Below are 27,537 nucleotides of genomic sequence, written 5' to 3'. Positions count from 1 at the left end.
AGGCCTGCTCTTCGAGCAGCCCGGGGGTGGTTTGAAGCGTGGCAGTGTAGGTCTGCAGCTGCGGCGACTCCGTGTGCCATCCTTCACGGTGCTTTATAACTGTGGCCCTCCGAGACTTTTCGGCAGCCGACGTCAACTTCCAGTTGCCACATTTGCTTTTATCTATGTCCCACAAATGCCACGCTGCCGCTGTGCACTGCTAGTAGATAGTTAAGGCCGCAGGAAGATGTTTTATCACCGATGAAGTGTCTATATTGTGTACATTGCAACCAAGATGCAGATCTATGGACTCATCGTGGAAATGTGTGACTTGTACAAAGGCGCAATGTACGCACCCCCTCAAACTTAACACCGCCACTCGGTTTCGCAAATATTGATCCATTCAATTTTATTGCGTGCTACCCAGATATGAATTGATCGCTGCAGATGCTGGAATACCTTCCCCTGGTTAAGTTTTCATCGGGGGCGCAAATCTTCACCAACAATTTTGACTGCTATGTCCAGGAATAGCTCATAAAGTGAAGAAACCGAACCAACTCGTGGCGGCGTTAAGTTTGAGGCGCACTGTACATGCAGTTTTTTTTTTTATATATATAAACGGGCATTTATACGAGCGTATGACTTATGTGACGGTCTCCAGCCCCAGACATTCGGTCGCTCGGCAGGAGGAGACGAAGCGTGCACACTTCCTTGTGTGCCTCAAATGCCTGCCCACCTTGTTCATTGTCTTTTGACCACACATGCAGTGACCTGGGGGCCCACATCGACGGCTTCATCGCCGTGGCGGCGCACACAGTGGTCGTCGGGGCCGGACCGGTAAGTGCACGTCGGTCACGACCTTGGAAAGATACCTATGTGTAGTTTTACCGTATCGAGACATGTAAAGATGAAAAGCCACGTGCGTATTTAGCGGTGTGGCAGTTTGCATACTCCAGCTTGCCGAGAAGAGGGGACGCCCGAGTCTACTATAGTAACTCTCGCTATTTCTGTAGAAGTTGTTTTTGTAGTCTGTTGGTGCGGTGGATCTTGAGTATTTAATTCGGTGGAGGTCCCATTGTTTTTTGCGCAATTAATTGTTGGGGAACCAATGGGCCAGGTTTGCACGAGCATCACACTTTACGCTCCTCCTCTTTTGTGGTTCTTCTTGGGGGCACTACCTTTGGGAGTACCACGTTCGCGGCGAGACGCTCTACCGCAAAGCGGGTTCGTACTCGCGTGGCATGCTGCTTGTTGAGTGCAAACAGAAACCAGTCACGTTGGCCACGGTGATAAAAAACAAATAACAAGAAGACAGCGGCTGTGAGCTGGTGAACGCCGTCGGTGTGGAGATCGCCCACGGCCGAACGGTTATTCACAAAGAACAAAGGGACGGAGTAAACGCTCACCGGTGCACCGGACGGTTCCCCGTTGTCACCGCCGCCGAAATCCCAGGAAGGAGAGAGCAAGATCCTGGTGTCCGTTGGTTTTAAGATAACCGTGGGGGCGAAGGGGCCAAGCAAGGAGCGACACGTCGGATCTCCTTTCTTCACGGGTTCGTAATGAAAATTGCCCCAAGGTGGGAGAAGAGGAAGCCACTCACAGTGGTAAGCAGCGCATCCTCTTGCTACGTCAGCGCGGCCGCCACGGCGCGCCAAAACGCCGACGCGAAAGAATGTTGAAGGATCACGATCCCCACACTCCTCCCTCCTTAGCCAATTGCACCCGCAAACGGTCCGACCGACACGAACATACAATGCCGAAAAATTTTGCATTTAATTGCATACTAAATGAAAAAAAATACACATCTAGACGAGAGAAAAAAAAAGAAAAAGGCTGGCAACGTCGGCCTCTTGTCCAGGTGGAGGCGCCGCCCACAGTGCTGCTGCCCCGGCCCCCGGGGCCCGGACGAGGGCCGCCCTAATGGCGTCAGCGAAGGCGCCGTCCCACGCCATGTGCCCGACGACCAGCATTGCCGCATCTCCACGTGGTTGGGGTGGGGGGTCGCGATATCCGAAATCCGCGAGGGAGGCAAAAGTTTGTTCCGTGGGACCCGCTCCGAATCGACGAGCAGAAGATGGACTTGCATTTTGCGAGCAACCCACCGACTCGGTCGGCCGTTTAAATCAAAATTGACAAGCCAACCAACGGCTCAGCCGATTGATCTTTCCGACGAACGACCAGTGACAACTGTTGACGTTTATCTGCAGAAATAACACGCGGCACAGGCGGCGAAAATATCCGTACCACGGAACCCATGTCACAAATAACGAAGAAGATGTCTGCGTTTGCCACTGTCGCATACCTTTTGGCCACCTCGAAGTGGCGGGGCACGCACAGCGGTTGCCATTGGTGGAGTTCAGCTTGTTGGTATGACTTCAATAAACACAAAGAGGCAACAAACCATCACTGGCATGGTTGTTGCCTAATCTGTTCTTGCTCGATTGTTTGAGAAAAAGCCGGCGGCATGTATTGTAAAAAGGTAAACAACCAGTGGCTGCAAAATGAACAGGCCTAACCTTCCAATTTTTTGTCGTTTTTTTTTTTTTTTTGTCAATCTTCCTCTTACGATTACAGATGTCAGCGCTTACAACTTGCCACGCTCCAGTCCCAGCTTTGCACCCCTTATCTACGCGAGGTAGAAGCGTTCGAGCCCTCAAAATCCCGCGTAAACAACCGACGCATCCGAACAGATCCAACTCGACGGCGGTCCGGTGACCTCGTTGTGCATGCGCATCGCCGAGTAAAAGGAAATGACGTCGCACGCTTCTGTCAACTTCTGCCAAAATCTCTGAAATGCTGCAAATCAAGTTCGGGAGTGTTGGAGGTGCTCCACAGCGCAGGCGCTGCCAGAGATCTATGGGCGAATTATGTGCGCTCCAAATGGAGCGCTTGAGATCTGCGTGCGGAATTCACCATAATATAGGATGACCTCCTTTTATCACAGTTCCTCGTCACCCCTAATTTTAAGGAACAGAGCCGTAGAAAAATACAGTCGAATCTTGTTAATTTGAAATCGAGGGGGACCGAACACTTGTTTGAATAAAGCAGTTTGAATTACCGAAAGCTTCCTCCCATAGAGACGCATAGGATGGGACTTGCATGTTAGTTTGAATTATCCGCTAGTTCTAATTAGGAGAGCTTGAAATATGAGATTTAATTGTATGTATTGACCTATGCTTGGGTGAACACTGTAGCTGGAAAGCATGTGAATGCTCCGTGTTACTAAAGAACACTTCTTTCTGCAGGACAACAAGGTGAAAGGCAAGCAGGCGGATGTGATGAAGGCAGCCTATTACGCTGCCGAGGCTGCGCTGCGGCTGGTCAAGCCTGGAGGGGAGGTAAGTTCAGAAAAAAATGTTGGCTGTCTTAGTTTTGGGAATGTTATAAAAGTACAAGAATCATAGAAAGAATAAAAGCACTTAGGTACAAGGACAGACTGCACAGTTCTTTCAAAAGGTCTGGCCTTGTCCCTTGGTGTTTTTATGCTTTGATTCTTGTGTTTTCACTAGTCCACTATTCATTCTTTGTCTCTTATAATATTATTTTCCCTCTCTGTCACTCTCTCTAGTTTCACAGCATGCTTCAGCCGACTTAAATTAGCAGAACAGGATAAGGTTCCAAGGGCAATTATTTTCAGTTTGTTTGTCTGATGCATAGTTATTTTAAGTGGGATTTTAGAACTTCTAATTAACATAATTTCTGCCCGATGTTTATGCCCTGCGAATGAAGGCTCGTTCACACACTTGCGACTTCTTAAAACCGAATGCCTTGAAACCTCTTAAAATGTCTTACGACAAGAGGACACACTGGCACCGCCTATTGGATGGCAGTGGAATGCTGTGTGCTCCTGTATACAGTTAAACCTGGATGTAACGAACCTGTATACAACGAAACCCTCTATTTAACTAACTTTTTTACTTCCTAGATGCAATCTTCATAGGAGCGCTTGTATTTGTGAACTCTATGTAACAAAGCGCTCGCGATGGATAACCTTGATTTAACGAACTCGCTCCGCCGCAATCTTCATTTCTTTTTTTTCTTTTTTTTGTCAGTGCCTATACCAAGTTACTAAAATGCAGATATATTCTCGTCCAATTGCCACCAAAGGCGGGCAGCCGACCAAAAGACGTCGGTAATGGCAGCGAGCGAGCACAGCAGAGGCACGCCGTTGCGCTTTTCGGGCGCCGCCAGACCCCCAGCCTCTCGTGCAGCTACCGCCAGCTGTCTTTTGACGTCGCTACACAAAAGTCACCACGAATAAACGCCCGACTCTACTTGCCAAAATTCTGCGATGCGATTAGGGACACGAGGAGCAGCCGACAGCATCCGATTTCATCGTTGTTTCACGAGCACACATCGACATGTCCGCAAATGTCTTGCCGTCCCACAGAAACTCCCGCCAATAAGCTGCGACTCACGAGACGTAGCAAACGCTGGGCAGAGATGAGCACAAAACAAACACCTACAAGTGAAACCAGCGGTCCCGAAAGTTGACGCCGACGCCGACAGTCGTGTTGCTCACCGCTGTCACAGTTCAACACCAGGCACCAGGCCGACCAGGCACCAGGCCGACCAGGCGACGGTACCATCGATCTAGGGATCTTTTGAATATTTTTTTCCTGGGACAAGTGAAGTCAGTTAGTGAGTCACAGCATTGTTCCGTCAACGTGCCGCCTGAAGCATGAGCTCCACTATTAAGAAACGGAAAGTTCTGTCTCTTGAAGACAAAGCCGCTATCCTGGATGCGGTGTCTGAAGGTGAAAGAAAAAAGGATGTTGCAGCCCATTTTGGCATTCCAGCGAGCTCCCGGTCAACAATTTTGGCCTCAAAAGACGCAATCCGGAATGCAATGAAAGCCGGCACAAGCTCCAAGAAGAAAAAGCTGAAGTCGTCAACCTACGCAGACGTGCACAAAGCGGTATTCATGTGGTTCCTAGACATGCGTGCGCAAAACATTCCTATGAGTGGTGCAGTACTGCAGCAAAAAGCAAGGGATTATGCGTGCATTTTAGGCCACAATGATTTCATGGCAAGTAACGGCTGGTTACAAGGATTTAAAAGTCGACACGGAATCGTCGGGAAAGTTATCAGCGGAGAATCTGCATCCGCGGACCGAGATGGTGCTTCTTCCTGGGTGAATAACGAGCTACCGAAGATCTTGGATCGTTACAAAGCGGCGGATCTGTACAACGCAGACGAGACGGCGCTCTTTTTCCAGATGCTTCCGAGCCGCACGCTCACGTTAAAGGAAGACCGCTGTCATGGAGGCAAACAAAGCAAACTCCGAGTGACGGTTTTGCTTTGCACGAACAGTGACGGATCTGACAAGCGCGTGCCGCTCGTTATTGGAAGGAGTGCCCGGCCCAGGTGCTTTAAAGGAACGAAACGAATGCCTTTGAAGTATGTGGCGAACTCTAGTGCCACTAAATAAGCTACGCTTCAGAGTAACGACACTTGGCCATATTGTGTCTTAAAATCATGGTTGCCAGTTATCTGAAGCTTTATCTGAAATCACAGGGAACGCCTTTCCGCCCTCCACAAATGTTTAAACAGTTCGTAACAGCACAGCAATATTGCGTGACCTTCTTAACAACGAATCTAAATCTGAAGGAGTCACACTTTTGAATCATGACGATCGGCAGTTGCGTCTGCTCTGCATACGAGCCAAAATGGCGGCGCCCACAACAATGTCGGGGAACGGAGTGCCGATACTCTAAGCGCAGCTCATTTAGTGACTCTAGCGAACTCGAAAGCGTGAATGACGCGGGACATTTTCCGTGAGTGGCTAAACGAGTTCAACGAAGCGGTGAGGAAGCAGGGCCACCAGGTGTGTTTATTTTTAGACAACTGTTCAGTACACCATGTGGAAGGCCTCGTGTTATCAAACATTGAGTTGCAGTATTTTCCGGCCAACTGCACGTCATTGGTTCAGCCTCTTGACAAAGGTATTATCAACAGCGTAAAGTGCGCCTACCGACGTCAGCTGATTGCGCAACTGCTCCTGAACATCCGCCTCCACCGGGAGACTAAGATTGACGTCTTCCGAGCAATTGAGATGCTTGCGGCGTCTTGGCAAGAAGTAAAAACGCAGACCATCGTCAATTGCTTTAGGAATGCCCAGATAGTCAAGGACATGTGTGTCACGACCGACGACGGTGACGAGGAGCTGTCAAGCCTCCCCGATCTCGCTGAAGATTGGAGTGCGCTGTGCACAAACGGAGTGGTTCCTGACGGTGTCCAGCTGAGTGACTTTTTATATGCGGACAACTGTGCCGTGTCTACCGAGGAAATATCGGACCAAGCCGTGGTCGAGAGCATACGAGACGTCGACGACGATGGCGAATCACCTGAAACTACTGAACCGACTGTGGTGCCTACCGCGAGGGAGGTCTTGAATGCCATCGATATATTACGCCGGGTCGCCGGCTCTCGGGACGACGACAGCGCTCTAAACGCTTTGGTGTCTTTTGAGTGCTGCGTGCTGCCTTTGCTCGTGCGGAAGACACAAGGCAAGCTCACAGGCTTCTTTTCCTCTATAAATAAATGACGTGGTGAGTTTGCCCACGTGGATTTTTAATTTTGCTTTCTTTTCATGTGTCCTTTACGAGTTTTTCCGCGAAAACTGCATGTAACAAAATCCTCCACATAACGAATTTTTGCAAAATTTTATCAATTTCGTTATATCCAGGTTTAACTGTATTTTAAATTATTTCGTGCATCATTCTTTCTTTGTAGGCTCCAACAACTTTTGTTAATGTTATAAACAAACATTTCTCATGAGTAATAAAACATTTGACCTCGCAATTACTGCCAAACCTTCGCTCTAGTAAAATACAGTTCCAGGGTCACCACATAGATGGCGCCAGAGTGTCAGTGTGTTCTCCCGTTGTAAGAGGTTTTAAGGCAATTGGTTCTAAGGAGTTGCATGTATGACTAGGCCTTGATAGGCAATAATGTGGTACTGTCTCATTCTGGCGGGCACTTATCTTTATCTTTAAAGTGCTATGGCGCTTTTAGTGAACTAGTGGGTGCACAGTTTTTGGACAAGTCTCCCATTTTGTAAAAACGAACGACACTGTAGAGAAAGAACCCAGTGAATTACGGCACAGCGCAGCTCAGACCAGGCACCTTTTGGGCTTTGTCATTTGCTAGACTGATTTTGTAGATTTTAATTATTAGCTGTAAGCTCACTTTGTACATCGGTAAAAGTGTGTTCCAAATTTTTAAACAGCATCTAGGTTCTTGTAGTGAATAAAATAGTGAACAATTTTCGCCCCTCGACACTGTAAGGGAGCGTAAATGCAAAAGACGTCATTAGAGAGGAGAGCCGTTTATTTAAATACACGGAAAGGTCAACCTGCGAAAGTGCCGATTAAGGCATAATCGTGGACCCGCCTTTTCGACCCAGAACAACGCCGTGACTGATGTGATTCAGAAGGTGGCGGAGTCTTACAAGTGCAAGCCGGTTGAAGGTGAGCCCTTCCGTGTTTAACCCCAGTATCGCTTGTGCTCAGCGTTCCGGGGCCCATTGTCTTTTCAGGAATGCTGTCTCACCAGCTGAAACAGTACAGGATAGACGGAGAGAAGTCCATTATCCAGAATCCGACGGAAGCACAAAGGTCGGTGGTTACCGTCAATCCTCCCACTGTGCTTCTGTTCTCCTTTGGAATCGAGTCAATTAGGGCAGAGCAGGCGGGAGCTGATTTTGGTGGGAACGTGCCTGGTCTATGCTTTGTTCCTTGTACGGCCAGGGTCTGGATTTTTGCGAAAGGACTAAGTCTTGCAGCAGTCCTGCTGCAAGACCTAGTCCCGTTGTTTTCATGTGCAAACCTCTTGTTCTGCATGCACAGCCCGTCAAGGTAGCAGGTTCAAGTATGGAATCAAATGCTTAAGAATATGCCTTGTTTTGCACATAAAGAAATTGTTGCCAAAAGCGCTGTGCAGGTTGTTGTAGAAATGCTGTAGCATATTGCGCCCTCTTGTACTGCCTAAATTTGTCTTTATTAGACTGCTTAGAAAGTGCTTGGGAAATCCTAGGAATACATATTTTTCATCTGTCCACAATGCCTTCTGTCAGGTTTAAAACCAGTTCATACAATTTTCCGGTCTGTCTGCTTCGCACGAATGGGCTGCGAACAGCCAACAACTTTTTTTGTAGCATTAATGCAATTCAAATGTTTCTCTCCTACATTAAAAATGTACAAATAATATATATAAATATAATAAGGCCCTCAGCAAATGTATCTGCCATTTAGAAGCTAATATTTCTAATTTGTTAAGTGTGTCACCCCCTGTGTGAATAATTGATGTAGGTATATAACAGGATGCATGCTGGCTTCTTTGTTAGTTACAAACCAACCGACAGGCACGAAAGTGTGGAGGGTTCGCCCAGAAATGCTATTGTTTTTTTACAAGAAGGTATTACGATGCTAGATTCGTTGGAAGGTGTTTCATTTCTAAGTTGCACACACTGAATATACTTTTGTGAAGATTTAGTTATATCCCTGCTTTGTTCAAGGCCTGGATTGGTCATTGCTTTGAACGTGAAACATTCTTTGGCTGGGTGTTCGGCATTTCGTGAAGCCCAGATAAACGTGAAGCCTAAATAAAAGCATGACCATGAGGCTTGACAGTGATTGGAATCGCAATGAAAAAGCATTTGCACCAGGCGAGAATGGAACCCAGACCATTTAGATCATTATGCGGGTGTCTTTCCAGCCTGTCGCGACACGTCACCACGAGTTGAGGTGCTATTAACGTGAAACATTCTTTGTCTAGGTGTTCGACACTCCGTAAAGCCCGAATAAAAGCATGGCCGCAAGGCTCGACACCGATTGGTTGAGGGTGGGAGAGGAGAAGTTAGGTGTTCGACACCGATTGGTTAATGGGGACGTTGTGTGACCGGAAGGGTAGGTGAGGGGGAGGAGCTTGTGAGTATGGAAAGCTCTGGAAGATTGCCAGGTTTATAAGCCCGATTAGTGGTAGTGTTGCTTCATTCTAGGAACAACTATCAAGCGTACACATGGCACGCATTAAATTACCTTATGAAGAGCCTCCTGAACATAGGCGTCTGGAAACTAAACATTTGTGAGGCTTGAGCATTTTATGTATGCAGCACAATTGCCTAGCAATGTGCCATAAAATATTGTGTAATGGTGAAGTAAAGCGAACGGAATAAGAGGAAACAAAAAATCATGAGCCATTCCACTCTGTGAGGGTGGATGACCAGCGAAGCTGTTTAGCAGACGACACAGACCCACCCTGAGAAGCCGGAGGAAACGGCATGCAGGACGGGACCGCCACCCGGCGGAAAGTAGACACACGTGACGGGTCCGCCACCCTGGTAGAGCGGAAGCAAAGGAAATTAGGCACGCAAGCGCTTGAAATGACGACAAAGAAAGGGCGGTGCAAGATGGCCAACGCGGGTTGCACAGCAGCAAATCTGGAGAAACCTTTATTATCTACCTGAGAGTCTACTGATCTTGAAAATGGTGCCTATTTATAACTAATCTACTGAATTGACCTATTGATAACTAATCTACTGAATAGACCTATCGCTAAATTACCCAAGCATCGAGGAGAATGCAGTAAATAATGTTGCTTGTGTCGGCATCTGCAGCAGTAACTGTTCTAAGCCTAAAACAAATGGCATCTTGCACGTGCATTTGTCAACGCTTTATTTTGGTTATTTACTTTGAATCTTTTATACGGGGAAGGTAAGCAGCGGTGCAAGCGTAGAATTTTTGGTCACGCGCACGAAAAATCCACGGAACCCTAGTCATAAACAGCTTCGCTTTTGTCTGTTCGCAAGTTTTGTTTGTTTGCATGTTTGTTCGTTCCATTTTTTTCTGTGTTCTTTCGCTTTAATGACCTACATTGGTACAACTTAATTCCTGCACTACTTTGATCGGGCAAGCACACTGTTAATGTCAAGCACATTAATTTTCAGGAAAGAACACGAGAAATGCGAATTCGAGCTTCACGAGGTGTATGCCATCGACGTCTTGGTCAGCACAGGAGAAGGCAAGGTGAGGCCAACAGAGTGGCGGCATTGATCTAGCTCCAAGGAAGATGCGGGCACTAACTCTGTCTCTCCACAACAGGGGCGTGAAATGAACACGAGGACAACAGTGTACAAGCGTACAGACGAGACGTACCTGCTCAGGAGCAAAGCTTCTCGAGGTCAGGATACTTTCTTTTCCACATTTACGTCCGCAAGACCGAGAAATGCTCAGTGGTGTCTCATCGGGCCCACATGGATATCTGTCTAGGAATGTGCTCGACGAAAATCTTCCATTTTTTATAGCTGAATGAAAATTTCGCAGTTTACGATGCTTGGTCGTCTTCTAAATATTTTGTTATTTTTGATACAGTAGTTTGCTTTATTGATGTACTGGATGTACTGAACTACATGTACTCGTGCACGTATGGAACATGGCAACAAACCTAAGGAGGAGAGTAAGGGGGCCCGTTCACACTCTTGCGACCGAGTAAGACTGAAAGAGACCAGACCGGTTTTTAATCCTCTTGCGACGTCTTAGGACCAGCTCCGCAGCAGCACGCCCGGTCCCAAGACGTCGCAAGAGGATTAAAAGCCGGTCTTGTCTCTCTCGGTCGTACTCGGTTGCAAGCGTGTGAACGAGCCTTAGTAAAATGTGCTCATTTGCATATGCACGCTAAGTTTTATTGGGATACAATAATATTAAGCATAAGAATCCTTGTGCACAAACTGGAGATGCCCCAAAATTACAAAAAAAGAAAAACACATTTGAGTACAATCGCCGACCGGTTTTTCGGACTCTGAGGGAACGCTGAAATCGTCCAAATAATCAAGCGGTCCAAAAAATCTATTTCAGCCAAAATATCAAAATTTCTGTGCATATTCCGCTGTGTATTGGCTACTTTCCACTTGCTTGATGTCAATTTTAAGTTCTCGTGCAACTCTCGCTTTATATTGTTCACTTTTCACTTGTTTGTTGATCTGTTTGATCACGGTACTGCGCTTTGTCAGCGCCTTCGTTAACACAAACAGCGAAGTTGAAATTGGCGCCATTTGGCACTATTTGGAGACAATGTTTGGTCCACCAAACTTGCTTCAATACAAAGCCTATCAGCAAAAAACCTATGTTCTCAAAGACCACAAGAACGGCAGACGGTCGCTCTTATCGCGGTCATACTTGAAAAACACGGACCACGAAAAGAACTGGAAGAACCGTAAGTTTGGTGCCTTATCACGAGAATGGACAAACGGCGGCCCTATTGGCTATACATGAACTCAGCTCTGTTAACGTCACGGCGCAGTGGTGGCGCTTCGGGCGCGCTTCCGTTCTGGGGCTGTGGGCGGAAGTCACTGTGTGGGGCGTGCATTTCTGTGTTGTTGTGGAAGAAACCGGACAAAAACCTGCCTTCTCTTCAGAATGCCGCTATTGGGGCTGTACAAAAAGAGTTGGAAGAGGTTTGAAGATTAGTTTTCACATGTTTTCTGCCTGCTCTGTCCGTCTGAGAACGTTGATAGGTGCCGTGAAAAATAAAACCAGATGCCGTCGGACCGCGATTGCTTGTGCGGGAAGCACTTTGAATTGAATTCCGGATACTTGTGGTTGTCAGATTTATTAGTTTTGTTCCAACATGATTGTGGGAAAACCGCCAAGTTGTACGGACCACCTGCGGACTATGTTCAGTGCGTCCAAGTTCAAACGGCTGCCTAATCGTTCAAACTGTCGTCTGCTCTTTCAAACATGTCTGCTTTTTCTCGTCTGCTCGCTCAAACAACAGCATCCCGTAGACCAAACATTGACCCAGTAACTGCGATAAGAAGTAAGTGCAGGCCTTGAAAGACTTAAGTTAGCTTGGGGTACGTAGGCTCGGTGTATTAACAGTGGATACAAGGGGATTTTGATCATTGTTACCAGTGGTCATCGCCAACTTGTTATGCCTGATTCACTTGGTTCGATTCTGCTTGCAATTTTCAGTATGAACGTCGACCATCTCAGTAACTGTCCACGCTTTTGCAGCCCAAGCGATGTCGCAACTGCAAATAGTGAGCAGAATCTCATAATGCGAATCAGGCTTTAGCGCCTATTCTGCGGTGTCCGCACGGAATGAATCACTGCATGTCGAAATTATTCACGCAAAGTTTTGCGGTGTAACGAGCCTCGTTCATTTTGCTGAGGCCGCTAAAGTAATCGGACAGTGGCAGTTAGACGTAAAATCAACAATTCCAACGCAAAAAAAAGCACAGGGACTCACACCGACGCCGATATTATAGCATTCCAATGGTTTGTTTATATGCGGCGTCGAGCTTCTTGCCCACACTTCATCGCACATGCACGGCGACGGTGGTATCCGCTAGGGGCGGTCCGGTTTGTTGGTAAACATGAGTTGGTCTATAGCAGAACCGGAAAACTCGACTATAGCCTCAACCCGGCTTGTTTATTGCATAAAACGTGGTATCGAGGCTACAGGGCAAAATCAAAACAACCAAAATGGTGGCAACTAAGTTTGCTGTGCTATCGTGGCGGCTGTTTTATGGCTGTAAACTGAGGAAATCAATGTCCGAAATATAGAGCAAGAAGCTTTATGGCATCCGGAATTTCGGTCAATGTTATACATTAACTCTATAAGGTGAGTGATGGTTCGGCGAAAACGTTTGAATAATGGGATGTGTCCGGGTATATCGGCATTCGAAAAATCGGTCGGCGACTGTGTTACCTTACACATATGTGACACTTGCGTAGTGAAATTTCTTTCTTTCTATTTCTTGTGAGGATACGATGCTACCGTTGAATGCGACGGAGAGAAGATGGCTAGGCCTACTTCTCAAAATAAACAAGATGGCAGCTGACGCCACAATTTAAAAAATACCACACATGAAAACAGGCAAAAATTTGAACTCTTCGGGTTTCTGAGAGTGCTTCAAATGGCTATTCGGCTAATTCCACGATTATATCCGGTCTTGAGTTTTTATTATACAGAATATCCCCCCCAAAAAACTTGTAATATTTTAACCTCAAAATTAAAATTTGCATCGCCGAACGCTCATTCTATGCAAAAATGTAGCACTAGAGGTCCGAACCAGATGTTAAAGTTTCAGCACGAATCAATATCTTATTCAAAAGTTACGAGTGATTTTCTGAAAATTTCATCGGAGAAAATGGGACCCATTTTTGCCCGTTTTCGGTTTCTGGCACTGTAGAGCTTCATGTATTTAAGAAGCCGTCATTTTCCCATTTAAGTTTTTAAGAAATCACATTACTTTTTAATATGACACCAGTTAGTGCTGAACTTTGGCCTCTGGTTCGGACCTCTAGCACTATACATTTGGGTGGAGAATGAGTGTTCGGCAATGCATTGTTTATTTTTGTGGTGAAAGAAGGTTCAAAGAACTGTTTTAAAAGATGTGTCATTTTCAATTTGCATTTTCCGTTAAAGGCCGACCTACAAAATCATTTTCCACAGGTTGGGAAGATCCCTCTCGTCACACTTCCCATTTCCTCCTCTCACTGGCATCTTGACCTGGGGGAACTCCTTTTGTTGCTGCATCTTAGGGGCGGATAAGCCAAGAGCTTATCCCGGCGTATCCAACCCCAAAATGCAGCAACGAAAGGAGTCTCCCCCTCCCGACCCCCCCTGCCTTCAAGATATCACTGTGAAAGAGGGAAATGGGAAGGCTGGTGAGTGAAGGTTCTCTACCTTGCAGAAAACCTTTTTGCATGTCATAAAATTTCAACCACGCAGCTCGAAAAGATTGTTGATAATATTCTTCTGGCCAAGTCTTTTTTTTTTTTTTATTATTGTAAGGGTCCTAGAACTTCACATGTATGTGCAAAATAGACATGCACAAATATTCTAAACATCGGAATGGACATTCAAAACTTTGGCAGATTGCAACATTGATGTATACGACCATTGTGGTAGCTATTATAGACCTCCCTAGAAATTTTTAGGAAGTCGTCGAAAGCACTGATGTAAATACTGGGTGCTTCCACATCTAGTTTCACTCCTCATCCCAAACTAATAAGGGCTCCACCAATCTTGGCATTTAAGATGCATCATGTGAGACAGCTCTTTACCACCTGGCGGAGGCATAGTTGGTCAAGAAATACAGGCTCCCTCTTAATGTTTTTGTTTGTTTGTCTCGTATTTGTTTTGCAAGATGCTAGCATTTAAAATGGTGGTGTCTGTGCAAAGCTCAGTCACATAGGAGTTGCTGTTGCACAAGTGGCCCGCCATTAAAAGCAGTGCTCCAATTTTCTGGATGGTGCATTTCATCTAAGAGCATCTTTATATTTTTTTTGTCCCAACAGCATTTGTAAGCATCGTGGACAAGCAGTTTGCTTCCATGCCCTTTACGCTGCGGTAAGTCTGGCCTTGCTTGCTTTGCACTTTATGTTCAAATAGGCCTTGATTGCTTTGCCCCTCAACCTACAAACCAATGATTGGCAGAAATCGTATCCGAGCATGGGATTTTAATGCAGAATCTGTTTGAAGGCTAGAGTTCATGCGAAACAGGTTTTTCGAATGTAACAAAATCCTGCTACGTAGGCCAGGGTGACGATGCGCACATAGCCCATAGCAGGCAATGCATGAGCATATCGAGCATATGATAAGGTAGTTATAAATCACTATACTCTATCATAATTTAGCATGATCAAACATAGGTAACGGAATTTACCAAATGGCCCCGTGGGAATAGAGCCCCAGATGCGATCGGCAGTTGGACAACTTTGCTCGGTGCCCCAGGAAAGAGGTGCACAGGAGTGCCACCCGCAGGCTCACGAAAGCCGACAGTATCTGGTGCAGGCGACCGTCGGCGAGCGCATCTGACTCCCTGATGACTATGCTTAGCTCCCCACGTGATCTCACGACGTCCCGAGGTGCATCATAACGAACTGAGGGGTAGTGCAGTCAGCATATGATGTCAAGACTTTGCACAGCAGCCAATAGACTGCGTAGCAGGCACAGTGAACCTCATTCCTGTATTATAAGGCACGACGTAAGATAACTGACGTCTCCACCTGCAGCACGAGACACCTACACCAGAAAAAGCATTGCGTGATCAGTTATCGCTGCCCATAATGGCCAAGCAAGACGTCACCTCTTGTATAAGACAAAGCGAGCACTGCGCCCTCGGACGACACGCTTCTTCATATTAGGTGCAGTTGGCACGGCTCTAGGTGACCCCAACCTATGCGGCGAGGCGAGACTACCACGGCAAACTTGTGGTGGTAGTCTCGCCTACACACCCTCGGAGGAAGCGTAACCCATGGAAACTTCGCATTGAAGCATGCTCTTTGCACTCTCAACTTCTCCACAGGGGCACTCACAGGTCAAAATCATATTATCTTACAGCGGGGCTGTTAAGGGCTAGTTTCCCCAGTTTTGTGTCCGTCACCAAATAAATGTAGACACAAACCTCTGGACAGCTACCACCATCTATGAGCGGCAACGCTTGCCGATTGTCTAGTTGCTGCCGTTTCTCATAGATGGCGGCAACCCTTCCAGCCTTTCCACTCTGGTTTTCACCAGAGTGGAAAGGCTGGAAGGGTTGCCGCCGCTGTCGCTCCTGGAGGAATTTCTCTAGGCGTCGTCCTAGAAGTAGTCCTCGAGGTTGTCCCAGAAGTCGTCCTTAAGGTTGTCCTCAAGGTCATCCTAGAAGTCATCCTTGAGGTCGTCCAATGGGTCGACCTCAAGGAACAACCTTGAGGTTGTTCACCGTAGTACAGCTTCGCTGGTCTTTCTTCTTCACCAGGGTGGAAACGCCTAAAAGTTTTTTTTATTATCCGAAACAGGTGAAAATGATGCCTGGACATTACCTTCAAAATTCGAAACTTGGGAACTCAATATTTGTGAAGTAAAAAAAACAATTTCCAAAAGTCGAGTCTGAAGTTCCCGCGCGATCCACGCCAGTGTAGAGACGTCAAAGATTGCGTCGTCCTGCAACTGCAGTTTCTCTCGCGTCTCCGAGCTGTCCCGACCCTGTGTCATGTTTGCCCCCGTCCCGTTGGTCAACCGCTCTTCTCTGTGTGTGCCGCCTATCGCTGTGAGCAGGTGACGCTTGACTTCCGTGTTGCAAGTTCTTTTAGGGCCCTTTCAGCGATCTCAAGTTCTTTGAAACGGTACGAGAGACCAAAGAGAATGCGCAATGGACTTGTGTGAGGGGCCATGTTGTGCTGGTTGTGCATGAAAGGCTGCCCCGGCGAAGTCATAAACGAAACTACTGTACACAGATCACAAACCCAGCTGTTTTGACTGTTCGACGATTTTCTTTTCGAAATCTGAGAAGTCACCGGGCATTTAAAAAAGAGAACTTTGCTTTATTCCCTAACTCACCGATCATTCTCAGTGCTACGTGCACAGAGTGTCACCACACCGCCATGTTGTCCAAAAAAGGATAAAAAGCTAGGAGGCAACATCACTCTGCACTCCGATTTTCGGTATTTTAGAAAGAAGGGCTGTAGTGCATTTGCATTTGTGTTAAGAACATGTTTTACAAATGCCGTTATTAAATATGATAGGAATGTTGTCTACAAAGCTCCTGTATTTCATAATCGATTACATCACAAATAAAAAGAAGCGAGGAGAAAGGAAAAACAGCAAAGATTCTTTTGCGTTGTAGTATTTTTTTTTTATGCCTGTGACTACAACTTGCATCGTTTCAGAAAAAAAAAAAAAACCTTTGGGGTGTCAGTTAATTAATTTAAACTTTTTTAGACGAGTCTGGTAAACCCGGGGACCAGATCAACGTGTCGTGTGTGCAATGCATCAGAAACCACTTGAGGCTCCCCTGACCTAACATGAAAAAAAGCACAATGCATGCACAACACTTTTTGTAATCCCCAGGTTGTTCAGAACGATCGAGATGCAATTTTTTTCTTATTATTCGCGACTCCAGCAAAACGGACGCCGCCAAGCGGGAAAGTTGGGAACCAGCCGGTCCAGGTCGCTCTGCGCCTCTTCGCGTCCCTGGTGGCTTTCGCAGACACGTGTTGTCGGCGCGGTAGCGAGCAATGTAAATTAACGAAAATCCAATTTTTTCTTCTTTTTTTTTCTTTTTACGGTTTCATGAGTGTTTATTAGTGTGGTGAAGCCTCAGTAGTTTGCTTCCTTCCATCACGTGTTTGAAAGCCCGTTTACTCCACAACCCACGGTCGCATGCTTTCGATTTCTTGGGTGGAAAGGAATCACGGAAAAACGTTTTGATTTCTTGTCTGTCTTGAATCACATTCCAAGTGACGACTACCTGGTAATTGATAAGTGTTTTTTACAAGGATGTAGAACAGTGGACTAAGGACGACAGACGAGGTGTTTCACTGGAGGGGAACTCCAATGTTGCAGTCAATTGAATGGGAAGGTTCGATAGCTGCTTTTCTTAAGTTTGGTTGGGCTCGATTAGCTTCAAGTTTAAGCCACCCACGCCGGCCGGTGCGTTGGCTATTTATCTTGGCTGCTTTTTGCCGAAAAAGCCTCTGGACCACACTGAAGGAGTTGGGCGAATTTCGCAATTACTTTATTTAGGAAAACCTGCTTGGTGCATATGATTAGGGTGTGCATTTTCCGGTTTTAACCGAAAAACACCGATAAACATCCGTCGGTGACGAAAATATAAAATCGGTTAAAACCGAAAAACACCGGTGGTTGGATATTTTTGCCCTGGTTAAAACCGAAAAACACCGGTCATTGCTAGTTTCCGACCTAGCGAAACCCTTTCCCCGTAGAGGTTCGTGAAACGTGTTATCTCGTGGATCCTGCATTCTTCCAGTGTTTATACGTGGCTTGCAGGTGGCGTCAGTCCGCTCCCCTTTCTGGGGGTCAAAAGCGTCTGGTGAACGCAGTGGAAGCTAAGCTCTCAAACGCCTTTCCCCCATTGTGTCTCCCATGGCCCCTTTTGGGGAAAAATTAACGCAGTGGAGGGTAAACTCTCACGTGCCTTTTTCTCATATTGTCTGGCCAAGTGATGTCGGTGCAAGCCATGTATTCAGAGGTTGCTGTGGTTCCTGGAAGAGAATGCCAACGTCCGTGTCGTACAAGAGCGTGCGTTTTCATAATTGCGGGTTGCGAACCGCAAGGAACGTGCTGCCATGATGGCAGCACGTTCCTTGCGTGTAGATGCAAGCATGAAAGTATGCTTGCATCTACTATAATATCCAAGTGTGAGAAATAGTTGCTTCCTAGAGAAGAAGTGTATGAACTATGTGAATAAAATTGGAACTCTGTTGGTGATCAATCGCTTTTTTTCACCGATAATCACCGATTTTAGCCTCGTCATGAGACGTTCCACCGAAATACACCTGTGTTTTGAAAATAAATAAACACCGAAAAACGTCCGCCGATTTTTCTCACAAATAAACACCGGAAAGTAAACACCCTACATATGATTAATGAGGAAATTATCTGCTTTCAAAAGGTGGGGGACGCGTCTCGCAAAGTTAGTAGCTGCCACGGCATTAGGATCTGCGCGCCTCCAATATTTATATTATACCCCCTTCGAAGCCACAGCAATATACGTCTACGTTGCTCAGGTTGGCCAACCACAAAAAAAAACAAAAAACATTTTATTTGTTCAGGATTTGAAGTCAAGTTCAATGCAGAGAGGTTCTGAGTGAATCTCTGATGAAGACTCTCCTCAGTGTGTCCGCAATCGCCTCCGTGCTACCGGCTAGAACCATTTGGCGAAGTTTAAGCATAGTATCTCCCTGTCTGTCAAATATACTTTTATTCAGCAGGTCACCTGATAGCTAGTCAACTAAGTTCATATTTCAGTCCGAAGAATATGCTAATATCGCTTTAGTGGGACATAGTATGTAATAAAATACATAACCCACTCGTCAAAATGACTTCTCGATTGCTACTAAAACCTGAATTGAAATACGAGTATCAGCTGCTTAGTGAAGTGCCAGTGGGTTAACATGCTCCTTGGCCCAAGAAGTGCGTGCTTAATTTTCGTAATTTTCCTGCAGCCTGTGTCGTTGACCGAGCAGGCGACTGGAGCTGTTTCTTAAACGCGGATACGCACAAAAGCTCGATTTCACGGACAGATAAGTCGCAAGGTCGAGGCATGCGAGTTAGCTAAAAATTACTCTCGGTGGAACAATTCTGTAGCCATAGCCGCTGTCCTTACATGATCAAAACTAATTAAGAGTCTATTACCGTTTCTCCGGAGCCCATAGTTTCGGTTTTGAACGAAGTCTCCGAAACGAAAGTTTGACATGAAAAGAACAAAAAAACACCAGCAAAACAAAACTATGCTCGGCAAGTTTATGTGCACCGGCTACACTTTAACCGCCTCAGTTCAAATGCCCATAAAATGGGGCATTAAACAAAAATATGTTAAATTGAGTGCGCCACCCGTTCAGGCGGCCCGGCCGAGCCGACGCGACCTGGACCCAGCCGCCATGTTTGTTTGGTGGTGGCGCCCCCTATAGGTCGCTGGAGTCGCGAATTCTGACATGTATGAATGTCTGTGTTTAAAGTTGCTAGTATTCTGCGATGTTTGCATGTAAGGCATCAACTTAAGTGGTTAAAATTTTGTTAGATGCTGAATGAGCAACTTAATGAAGTTAGTAACATGAAACAACATGCCAATGTCATGTTTTCACTAGCTGTGCTGTGCAGCAAACTGTCTCAACTCTTATTTTATCGCCTTGTAATACCTACCAGGCCTGCCGTTCCATTTGGTGTGAACTCTGTCGACACTGCAAAATGACCTAATAGTAGCTGCATGGTTTGAGTGAAAGGAGCAAAGTGGATTGTGTGAGTTGACTGAAGCACCTTGTTCCTGCAGTGCCTTTGATGAAGAAGTGAAGGCCAAGATGGGAGTCCTGGAGTGTGTCAACCACAAGTTGCTCGACCCATTTCAAGTGCTCTACGAGAAAGAAGGTGGGGGGGGGGGGTGGAACTGACCACTTGTTTTCTTACATGTTTTATATGGGCATTATAAGTTTAGAGGCTCGACCTAAAATCACCTGGAAAAATCGGTAGATGCATGTATGAGCTCAGTCTTTCACCACCGGTTTATTTTAGTACTGGGCTTCGTCTTGTGAAATTTCTACTTATCGCCTGTGAAAAAATAGATTAACTCTTGCCACTTTTAACAGCAGATGCTGGCACAGACGACTGAGTTAACTGACGTTAATGCTTGTGGTGCCATTCTCCGATAGGCTCAACAAGCAGAAGACCACTCGGTTGAAAGCGGACGCTGCCGTCATGTGCAGGCTGCAACCTCTGTTAACTCGATTTTTGCCGTCCATCATTGAACAAAACTGGTAGTCTCATTTTTCGCAGGAAGGGAGCTACGTTTTGATATTTCAAAAGTAAAATGCGTCTCTACTATACAGCTTTGGTGAAAGTTTGAGCTCATTATGTGCGGGCACCGATTTTTCCAGCTGATATTACAGTGAACCCCTCAATTCACAACACCGTGTGTTGTGATACCTTACAAGGCGGCTGTTTACCATTCACTTTTTAGACTTCAGCACTTTGACAGTTTCTCTTATTCCCGTCTCCCTTTTGTTCGGCATTTCTGCGCTGTTGTGATGAGTGGGCCTTGCTTGCCTCCCTGTCTTCGCAGGAGAATTCGTGGCGCAGTTCAAGTACACGGTGCTGCTGATGCCGTCGGGGTCGCATCGCATCACGGGTGGCGTGTTGGACTTGGATGTGTTTGAGTCGGAGTACAAGGTGGAGGACGAGACACTCAGTGTGAGCCTTCTGTTCATTTGCTTAGTTTAAAGTACAAAATTTTCTAGATTTAGCAACGTGTTCTGATGTCAAAGGCCCGCCTATCGACTTCAATTAGCCCGCAAATGCCAGTCACTAAGGTTTACAGAAGGACCCTAACAAATGACTGCGTAGTCGGAGATAAGCTGTCCTGTTGCCGCACAGCACTGCACTGGTCCAGCATTTCATATCCAAATATTGCACAAGGCAACTCTCCTTCCTGCTGACGGCATAGCAGCAGCTCATGCACAAACGGTGCTCATTGCACCCGCACGTGCACTGCTGTGCCTCTCTCACAAGCGTTATCCGCTAGCTGCATTTTTACAAAAGGTGCTAATCGCTGCTCGTGTTATAAAAAGGTTTCATTACAAGCTAACTGTTGCGCATTTAGTATGAGCTCGTTGGGGGAGGAAAACACGGCGACCATTTTTTAACAAACGTCGTGTTTTGACTGACTAAAATAGGCTCTCTTCAGAGCAAACAGTTCCTCTCCCATTTCCCCCCACATACCATCCCTCCTTCACGAGGGAGGTGGTCTCGGCGTCCTTGGGCATCCCTAGTCCAGCCCGTGAAACACGCAAAAGACACAGCAAGTGGAGCCACCATAACCAAGGTCGCATTACAGGTAGCGATGGGTAGACGGTCTCAATTTCCAACACTAGCCAAATGTTGCACGCAACAAGTTGAAGAAGCTTCCAGGTCATCGGAGCTCAGGTGCAAATGCCTGGCAAAGAAGTTTGCAGTGTAGGGAAACAGGCACAATATACCCTGCTCCCACCATTTTGGTCACTCTAGGCAAAGGATTGGCATTTTGTGCCTCATTAGTATTTGTCAGAATTTTCTGTCAATGACAGTTTCCAGTTGACGAAATTTTGGCCAAAGTGTCCACAGTATGACGGATGTGGCACCACAACAAAGAATCAAATGGCGTAAATTATTTTTTAGTTTGTCGCTGAGGCATGCCAGAAGCCTCAAAGATTAGGCATCAAAATTTACTTATAATCCATTGAAAGCAGTGCTTGGTTATCTGTATGCTCTGGAGGAAAGCAGACTTGCGGGTCTCATTCATTAATGATGGGGCATCATATGCCAATAACTGGCCGTGGCAGAATATTCTAAAAACTCCGAGACAAAAAAATTCACTAAAGAGCGGCGGCTTTTTATACAACAATTTTTGGGACAGATGCGTCGTCATTTTGACACAGTGTTTCGTATACTGTCATACCTTGAATGTAGCCCAGATTTAATGTATTCGGCCAAGGTGGTAAATTTACGTTCCCTGTCGACGCATGCAATGTGCAGGAGTAATTCTTGCAACGAAAATGCACAATATACTGTAAACTACGCTGTCTAACAGCCAGGCATTAGTGTTCCATTAGAGCTCCCTCGATTCCGAGACGTGTTGCGCGAGCGAAGCACGCGGCCCAGAGGGGATTGTCCTTCGAGCTCTTGCCCCGTGCGTGCCCAGGCCCTGCTGAACCGCTCGGTTATTGCCAAGTCGGCCAAGAAGAAAAAGAAGAAGGCGGAGAAAGCCGTGCTGAATGCGGGCGACGGTGTGGGAGAGTCTCCGGCCGAGGCGGATCAGCTGGCGGCCGAGGACTGAGGAGCACGGTGCCAGCCCAGGAACCCCTTGGCCCAAGTAGGTGCCACCGCCCGCCCGGCTGCGGAGGAGCCACCAGCGTCTAGTAGAGCCTCTTGTTTCACCTTTTTGCCAGTCACCGATTTGCCTGAAAATAGACTCAACAGATCAATGGACACATCTGAACTTGAAGCCCAAATTACGAGTCGCAGTAATCCTTGTGTCCGAAATTCTATTTAATTTAAAATTTGGGTGAGATGCCAAGAGCCTCTATCAGCAACACTGGGAATGCAATGTCAAATGTCACAATATGGGGGCAGTACAGCTTGTTCCGGATGGTTACAAGAAGTCTGATGGTGTCAAATGATTGTTGGGAAAGCTCACACCAGCAATACTAAACAAAAGTGCAAGATACTGTTTCTTAGACTGCTCGTGCGACAGCAGCACCACTCGATAGCCCATGTTGGTTCTAGAAGACCTTTCTTTGGAGCCGACGTAATGTGGCAAAGCCCCCGTAACAAAGACAAGCTAACTCAGTTAAAAGAAATAAAAGATGGAGTTCTTTAAATATTGATGTGCAATTTTGCCACATTTAGGGAAATCGGCCGTGTTTCTGAATTACTAATGCAACTACAATAATGGTTTAGCATATCTTTTTTATACAGGGTGTTTCAGAAAACGCAGGCCAAATCACTCCTGCGAAAACTACTCATCGCAACGAAAAAAGGCTTGTGGCATTTTGGTTCGGGATAATTAAGTTGTTAATTAGTTTTGCATAATTCACTTTTTTAATATTGTATTTAAGGGCATAGTTTAAATTTCTCAGCATTATCGAAAAATACTATATCAACAAATTGCAGAACGATAGAAGGCACGCGAAATATTTTACGGGTTTTGAAGTTTCGGTTTGCTATCAGAGCGCATCTCAGCCCCGGCGGCACCGCGCCCCGTGGAAAGATGGTGTAACCAGCCTCTGCTGCGTCGCGCGATGACGGCGCAGCAGAGGTTGGTTGCACTATCTCTCCCCGGGGCGCGGTGCCGCCCCGTGGAGAGATAGTGCAACCAACCTCTGCCCGTAAATTTTGTGCGGTTTTTCAGAAACCCGTAAAATGCTTCGCGTGCCTTCTATCTTTCTGCAATTTTATTGATATAGTATTTTTCGATAATGCTGAGCAATTTCCTAATTTAAACTATGCCCTTAAACACAATATTAAAAAAGTTAATATGCAAAAATAATTTACAACTTAATTATCCCAAACTTTAATCATTTTCCTAAATGCCCAGGACCAAAACGCCACAAGCCTTTTTTTTTGTTGCGATGAGCAGTTTTTGCAGGAGCGATTCCGCCTGCATTCTCTGAAACACCCTGTATATTCATAAAATGCATTTAGAGATGCTCATTTTAATATAGTTTGCACCATTTTATATAAAGTAGTTGTTGGTAAATAATTTGTAATGTGTCTCTAAAACATGTTTCTTTGACATGTTTTGTAGCTTTGTTTGCACAAAAAAAATACATTTTATTGCAATTTTTAATATTCTGCGTATCTGTCGTAAAACTTTTATCAAATAAGTAGGAAATATTATTCTGTGTATGCTTTGGTGTAAAATTGATGGCGGTGCAAAGTACCATCGTGAAACCTTGGCGATCTCCACGCCTCAAGCGTAGAAATTTCACATTTAGAAAATTTTATGCAGTGTTCGTGCATATAAATATATAGGGTGACCCAAGTCACCAGGCTCGATCAAAAATGGACTGTAAAAATTGACGCCTGCATGTAGCAATCTAAACTTTTCATCAAAGATGTATTTCACAGCTCGGTTTTTTCTTGTAAAATTGCAAAGTGTAGCTCTCTTTCTGTAAAAGATAGGGCCAAGAAACTTGCCAGGGTCTACGGCGGGCGGCGACGCAGACTACCAAGTCATGTAGCAGGGCGTGCTTGGCGTTCATATTGATACATGGCGCTACCTCCTTATCACAGTGGCTCTCGACCACCGTCTTTTATTAAAATGAACATAATCTTTTTGAAATTTACCTTTGGTTAAAAAATAAATGCAAACAATAAAAGCAAAACTTAAAGTAAAAAAAAACGCGTCTGCATAACGGCGGCGCTTTTGCTGTTAACGGATTTCGTCTGCGTGTCGTCTGCTTTCTTTCGCTGGTCAGCTGCACTTTTGGTTGCTGCTCCCGACGCCATATATCAATACGGACGCCAAACACACCCCGCTACTGGACTTGGTTGTCTAAGTTGCCGCCTGCCGTAGACCGCGGCCAATTTCTTGGTCCTATATTTTACAGAAAGAGCAGTGCTACGTAATTTTACAAGAAAAAACCGACCTGTAAAATACACCTTTTACCAAAAGTTTAGATTGCTATGTGCAGGCATTGATTTTTACAGTCCATTTTAGATTGAGCCAGGTTACTTAGATCACCCTATATATATTATAAATATTTTTACATAAATATAAAAAGTATGACCTGGATCATCATTGTATGATCTAACGTGAAAACCCTGCTCTACGTCTGAACACTTGATATTTTCCCCCATTGAGAGTAACATGGGCACTGGTGTCCAATAAATCAGAAGGTGAGCTCTGCGTCAGCGTTTGGCTGGCGGTCGGTCTGTCGACTTCCGTTGCTGGCACCTAACCGTGCCAGCCATGTATCACATTCTGCCTTAAAGGACACATGCAAAGGAAAAAAACATTTTTTTTTAAACGGCTTAGATGGAAAAAGGACACCATAAAACGATTTTACAACGAAGAAAAAAAATTTGTAGAGCTATATTTACGGCGCAAAACGAATTTGTAGTTGGCGCCCGCGGGCACCGCGGAAAAGTGGTCTGTATTTATCACGTGACTGGTCTTTATTTATCACGTGGTGCTTGCGTTCTTTCGGAAGCTTCCTATGGCCTCTAACAGTAACTTATTCATCTTTGTTTGAAGTAAAACAAAAAACTAAGATGAATAAGTAACTTTTAGAGCCCAAAGGAAACTCCTGAAAAAGCGCAAGCAGACGTGATAGACCTGTGCGCCGGTCAGACGACGGCGGCGGCGCCCCGAAGCAGACGAACTTGTGCGGCGGCGGCGACGGCGGCGTGGAGAAACGCGTTGAAGCGGCATTCGCACAACGCTCAGCGTGCGGCGGCGACGCAGCGCGGCGGCGCGCGGGCCTACCACGTGACCAGTGGCGGCTCCCGCGAGCGCCAACTACAAATTCGTATAGCGCCGTGAATATAGCTCTAAAAATTTTTTTTCTTCGTTGTAAAATCGTTTTATGACATCCTTTTTCCATCTAAGCTGTCTAAAAAAAAATTTTTTTTCCTTTGCATGTGTCCTTTAAAAAGGAAAGACAGGTGGGTTGGTAGAATAGGGCCAGAAGTCAAGAACTCCAGAAGTACATCTGGGAGAAGATGCAATGCTTTGTTCCATCTCGTGCACCATGGTATACTAGTGTTGCTCAAATATTTATAATTTTTGAATGGTTGTTCCAAGTAATACGCTATTTAATATTTGCTTCGAGATGAACAAATGTTCGTACTGCTCAAAATGTTGATCGTGGCAGAAGAACCCCACTGAGTGAGCTTCTCACCGAGCACCCGTGCACTGCAGGGAAGCAATACCTGCACAGCTTGCGGGCTCCGCTGGTATTGCTTCCCCGCAATACACAAGTGCTCAGTGAGAAGCGCACTCAATGGGGCTAACCCGCCGCAAATATGCGAAATATATATGTTATGCAGCAATGTCTTGTCAACCCGCGTTCATCGTTCATGCTTTTTTTGTTTGTGAAATTTGAAATTGGTAAAAAGTTGCATGCAGCAAGCAGATTTATAAATTACCTTGATTGAAATAACTATGGCCAATTTGTCGATGACATGCCACATTTCATAAATATAGTGATATTAAAATTAACTGGGCTTAGAGGGGCAGGTGGAAGGCTGGGAACAACCTTCACAAGCTCAGGGGAACCTTTATTTAAACATGGTACATGGTAATGAAAGGCTGGGGAATAGGGACGATTGGCCCCATCCCCCATTGACAGAACCAGCTTGTGCCCTCCCTCACGAGTTGGAGACACTCTGGTGGTCGTGTTTAGAATAATTTTGTGCCGAATTTCGAACTCATTATCACTGTTCTGTTCAACCTTTTTAAATGGCTACCACCCCGTTTTGTTGCTCACGCTGCCGTAGGGTGTCGCACGGTCGTTACAGACGGTCCGAAAAACACAATTTTTAAACGTGGTTTTTAAAACGTCGACGCAATACTTCGACATAATACTTGGTAATCGACGTCTTCACGGTATAACGAACGGAAAAAAAACAAAATTTTAAATCTGACAGATACTTTTTTATGACCTTTTTAATGATTGTGGAGCACTCGGTGGCAGCGTTTGGCCCCATACCACACTCTGGCCGAACTTTCATGATCCCAGCGTATTTGGTACCGTCGTAAACTTTGATATACCAGTTGTTCCGCAGAACAGATGAAGATAACTGAGAAGTTTTCGGGGCTTCCCCTTTGCAGGTGGAGTGGATGAGCACGGGCACCCCGGGCGACCAGCCTTCCCTTCATCCTTTTAGTTTTGTCTCGACGGTGTTTTATAAGAAAAGCAAGGCGCAAGGACCATCACCATGTCGTGGGCAGGCTGCCGTCGTCCCAGTACCCCGGCCTCGTCACGTTCCGGCCAGCGGCCACACCCGGACGAAATAAAGCGACGTCTCTCGAGATTCCTTCCTGCGCACTCGACCGTCTCGCCCTTTACACGGTTTCGCCACTTCGAGGCTCATTGGCATTGTTGCTCGACGGCACGAAGGTGGGGAATTGCAGCCATTCCGAAAACGCGGCAAATGAAGTCGGAAAGGTCGGTGCCATGGAGGTAGGAAACTTCCGAAGACGACATGACGCCACCAGAGGTGAAGCCAAAAGTGCGGAGGGACACACCCCCACGACCACCAAAACCAAAAGACCCAAGGGTGACCGAAACAGCTGTTGAGCCGGTTCTCCTTTTTGTCCAATGGCGTCTCTTGGTTTTGGTTGGGGGGGCGTGTGTCTCTCCTAACTTCCGGCTTCACCCCTGGTGGCATCATGTCGCTTCCAGAAGCTTCCTACCTTTACGGTTAATGCCATGCTCCGTCCCAGTGAGTCGTTAGGTGCGTCAGAGGATGCAGCGCCGTAAGAGTCACCGGTGGGGGAGAGAGGAAAGCCGCTTTTGTGCATATTTTGAACGAACGGCTAATCTAGAAGGAGTAAAGCAACGTCTGGGA

General features: G+C 46.1%; 1 protein-coding gene across 1 annotated transcript in view; it reads left to right on the top strand.

The window, feature by feature from the left end:
• Positions 1-27,011, top strand: part of LOC8041990 (proliferation-associated protein 2G4) — a 39,090-nt gene extending 12,079 nt beyond the window's left edge. Inside the window, exons 4-14 of the mRNA XM_029980642.4 lie at positions 747-816; positions 3,225-3,317; positions 7,388-7,451; positions 7,520-7,598; positions 9,929-10,007; positions 10,083-10,161; positions 14,286-14,337; positions 19,763-19,857; positions 20,549-20,676; positions 22,163-22,333; positions 26,798-27,011. Coding sequence (XP_029836502.1) covers positions 747-816; positions 3,225-3,317; positions 7,388-7,451; positions 7,520-7,598; positions 9,929-10,007; positions 10,083-10,161; positions 14,286-14,337; positions 19,763-19,857; positions 20,549-20,676; positions 22,163-22,297 — 874 coding nt within the window. The 3' untranslated portion in view covers positions 22,298-22,333; positions 26,798-27,011. The remainder of the gene's footprint in view (positions 1-746; positions 817-3,224; positions 3,318-7,387; positions 7,452-7,519; positions 7,599-9,928; positions 10,008-10,082; positions 10,162-14,285; positions 14,338-19,762; positions 19,858-20,548; positions 20,677-22,162; positions 22,334-26,797) is intronic.
• The last annotated feature ends 526 nt before the right edge of the window (positions 27,012-27,537 follow it).

Source organism: Ixodes scapularis, unplaced genomic scaffold, assembly GCF_016920785.2.
Source record: "Ixodes scapularis isolate PalLabHiFi unplaced genomic scaffold, ASM1692078v2 PGA_scaffold0__279_contigs__length_252992795, whole genome shotgun sequence".
Lineage (NCBI taxonomy): Eukaryota > Metazoa > Arthropoda > Arachnida > Ixodida > Ixodidae > Ixodes > Ixodes scapularis.
The sequence above is the reverse complement of the archived record's forward strand: the minus strand, read 5'-3'. Positions and strand labels throughout refer to the sequence as shown.